Raw genomic sequence first — 3,602 nt, forward strand, 5'->3', positions numbered from 1 at the left:
GTTAGTTCGACGTGTAGCCATTTAACAGTCAGTTATTGATCAGTATGCATTGCGTTCTGTATTAAGTTATATCTTTCTGCGAAAATTTATCGTTAGATAGCCACAACCATTTATTTGTGTAATACCAATTTACACCAAACGTTATACTCAGGTCGTAATATTGTCCATAGAACATTTTCTATCCAACAGAGATTGTTCAACCCAATATTTATGGGCTTCAAGAACCACTATTCCAAAATAAAATGATTTCACATTCGAATGTTTTATGACTTCAACATCATTCAGATGTAGTGGTGTTTTTTATTTATCAATTTCATTTGTTTTTCTTTCATTTTCTTCCATCAGATATATAACAACTCAGATTCATATCTGCAAGTAAAAGATAATGTAGACTTCATTTCATTACCAACGAGTTTGTCAAAACATCTGGAAACCGAAGATCAGTCTGCCCTCTCAAGGATTACGTTTTTCTCTATGCAGGATGATAAGCTATATAGGGTATGGAACCAAAACGCAAATTTGTCTTTCTCCAGATGAATAAATGCTTGAATACTTCGTTGCCTTTCTAATAAGAATACTAACAGAACACAGATGCAAATGGCTATGTATATATACATATGTATATATACATATGTATGTACGCATGTTTGTGCGTGGGTGTATAAAATTTATGATGTACATGCAAACTTTTCTTAAGCAACTCAAACTCAATGTGCTGAAAGAAGAGCTCGTTCGGTAATGACAAAACAGAATCATAAGACACCGGTGTTTTGGTGTGATTTAGTCTCCACAGACATGAGTAACTTCTGAATCGTTGCTCTAATATGGAAATCAGCAAATGTAACATTTGCTGATTAGTGCAAACCACACGCACATGCGCACACACACATATATTTATACATATATATATATATATATATATATATATATATATATATATATATACACACTCTTATGCATATTTGAATATTCATTCATTTGAAGAAGGAGCTGGTTTCTCACGAAGATACACGGCTCTATCGTTGGAAGGTAGATAACAGAAACAAATTTATATCTTTAGTGGTAAATTCAGTTGCACAACGTGATATGCAGTGAGAGAACACGTTATTTTCCGAGAGATATACCAGCAGCCATTATGTTAACAATTTCTATTTAAAACAAATCATTCATTCTTTAGAGCAAGTACAACTGTTAGGTGTGATCTCATGCAATATATTGTAATATATATTGTATTAAGTTGTTGTACTGAGTAAGGTAATGCTCTCTAAGTACATCACTAGCGTTTCGTTTCAAAAGATTTCAGGACTTTAATAGAAAACATTACGTATTTACAAAAGTTTTAACATCATTTCCTTCGAAATAGTCACCTTCCGCAGCAATAAACAGGTTCTATCGCTCCTTCTATTTATGGAATCCAGTTAGGAAGTCGTTTTCCGTAAGCGAGTCAGGACCTTCTGTGATTCCCTCTGGATCTTGGCCACGCTCTTAAAACGGCAACATTTCTGCTAAATTTTCAGGTGCTGAATCTGGCGAATAGGGCAGATGTAGGAGCGATACAATGTTGTTTTTGGTGAGAAACTCACAAGTGAGGAGAGATCGGTGACAGGGTGCATTGTCGTCGTGAACAAACGAATTATTCACGCTCCAGAGATCTGGTCATTTTCATCAAATCTTCTCTTCCAAATGTTTCAAAGCATCGAAGTAGAACTTTCAACTGACGGTCAGACCCTGGAGGATGGATTTTCAATGCACACTGTTACATTTCCGCGAGGTGCCACTCGTGAAAGGTCTTCCAGACCGCTCATCGTCTTCCAGGGAAATCCTCCCGCTTTTGAAGCACTCGTGACACTCTCCAAACTTTGCATATGGCTCATTGCCTCGTTTTCGTAGCCTTGTCGAATCATACTCAATGTTTCTGGAAAAGGCGTTGCAAACTTAACGCAAAATTTCCCGAGGGCTTTTTATTCTTGTCCATGACAAAGTCGCAGTCAACAGCATATACGTAATCCCCAAAGCACAAATTTCACAACTTGCGAAGCAAACATAGTGATGTCACTAGGCACACTGTTTCATAAAGTTCACTACTTGCTCTCACTGCACACGGAACCGTGTGCTGCCATCTGTTGGTGCGCTACAGAACTAGTCCGGAACTTTTTTTTATACAACCTAGGTAACACAAAATTCCAGTACCAAAGCAAATACTATGATTAACAGTAATATTATTGCTGCTAATATTCCTAACATTAAAGTAACCAACCTCGATGAACCAGTTAACATATCATTCAATTTAATAGATCAGGTAATAGCTATGTGTCTATCATAACTGTGTTTTTTGTTGTTGCTAATGCTTCATTTCAAAGCCATATCTTATTCCTCCTGAAACATAGTACTAGTAGCAGCGGTAGCATTAGCAGCAGTAGTAGTAGTTGTGGTATTAGTAGTAGTTATTGTTGTTGCTGGTGTTGTAGCTGTTACCGTGTTGAGAGTTATAACTTTATGTTTATAATGTAAACGTTGTATGATAATGGAGGCATTCTTTTTTCATTCCAAGCTTTAAGTTGTTTGTCTTGTATTTTCCTATCCACAACATAATGCTTTAATATCTTTCCGTATTGGCTTCATTCATTATGGCCGTGTAATTTAAGTGTGAATTATTCGGGCTTTCATATGGTGACCGTTGTTGCTCTTTATTTTCATGTTCTACCTGACCCAGTAAATCTATGAAACACATCCCAAACATCAATATCTTATCAACTTGTATATCGTTAATTGTTTCTAGAACCGCATCATCCAATGTCTTCTTCCACTTTTATGGTGAATACTGTATACTATGAGAATATACATAGATGTATAAATGAGGTAAAATGGTCAGTTAAGCAATGCCACAGCCAATGATGTTGGATTCCCAATGCCAAAAGCAATCAAAACGTTGTTTGCTATGATGTTTTCACGTTTTGATAACGTAATTAACAAATACGCATTCCATGTATTTTAATGACAAGCTAATTTGATTAAATTATCAGAATGTATTTTTTTTTCAGAATGCCACCAACCCACAGTGTGTTTATTGGGATGAATCTCCTGGACAGATTCCCAAATGGTCACCCAAAGGCTGTAATGTATCCAAGTATGAACCTGGACAGAAAGCACTTGTTCCTGTGACCATCTGACAAGTTTTGCCCTACTAATGGTTGGTAACATTATGACAGCTTGTTAATTACATTTAATTAGACTGTTTGTGTCTATGTATTAATAATTTTCACGCACACTAAACTTTCTGTTCATGGATATTTTGGTAAATATGTAAAGTTTAAGGTTAATAGTAAATTTGTGGGTTATTTACATTATCTACATTTGACGGATCTTGTTTGTTGTTAACACAAAGTTTCGGCTGATATACCCTCCAGACTTCATCAAGTTTCTTGTGGAAATTTCGGACCCGGGTTCTAATTCCTAAGGTATTTTTCGATGTTATTATTAGCTTTGAGTCTCTACATCTACACAGGAAATTTAGATAGTTTGAAAGATGAGCAAGTTTTTGATGGAGCTTCTCTATATGTCTCCATTGAAGTCTAATGTCAGCTCCGTACCGATTAGATAAT

General features: G+C 35.8%; 1 protein-coding gene across 1 annotated transcript; it reads left to right on the forward strand.

Moving 5' to 3' along the window:
- The first annotated feature begins 329 nt into the window (after window positions 1–329).
- Window positions 330–3,184, forward strand: LOC115214839 (latrophilin-like protein LAT-2). The gene is made up of 3 exons (XM_029783873.2): window positions 330–498; window positions 2,171–2,299; window positions 3,042–3,184. Exons 1-3 carry the CDS (start codon window positions 475–477, stop codon window positions 3,168–3,170), a joined length of 282 nt encoding a protein of 93 aa, XP_029639733.2. The 5' UTR covers window positions 330–474; the 3' UTR covers window positions 3,171–3,184.
- The last annotated feature ends 418 nt before the right edge of the window (window positions 3,185–3,602 follow it).

This window comes from Octopus sinensis, linkage group LG8, assembly GCF_006345805.1.
Source record: "Octopus sinensis linkage group LG8, ASM634580v1, whole genome shotgun sequence".
Lineage (NCBI taxonomy): Eukaryota > Metazoa > Mollusca > Cephalopoda > Octopoda > Octopodidae > Octopus > Octopus sinensis.

Coding starts and splice junctions, on each gene's coding strand:
- LOC115214839 (XM_029783873.2), top strand. CDS start 475: ATGCAGGATGATAAGCTATATAGG. Junction 499..2,170: donor AGGATGATAAGCTATATAGG/GTATGGAACCAA, acceptor TATACAACCTAG/GTAACACAAAATTCCAGTAC. Junction 2,300..3,041: donor CATTCAATTTAATAGATCAG/GTAATAGCTATG, acceptor TTTTTTTTTCAG/AATGCCACCAACCCACAGTG.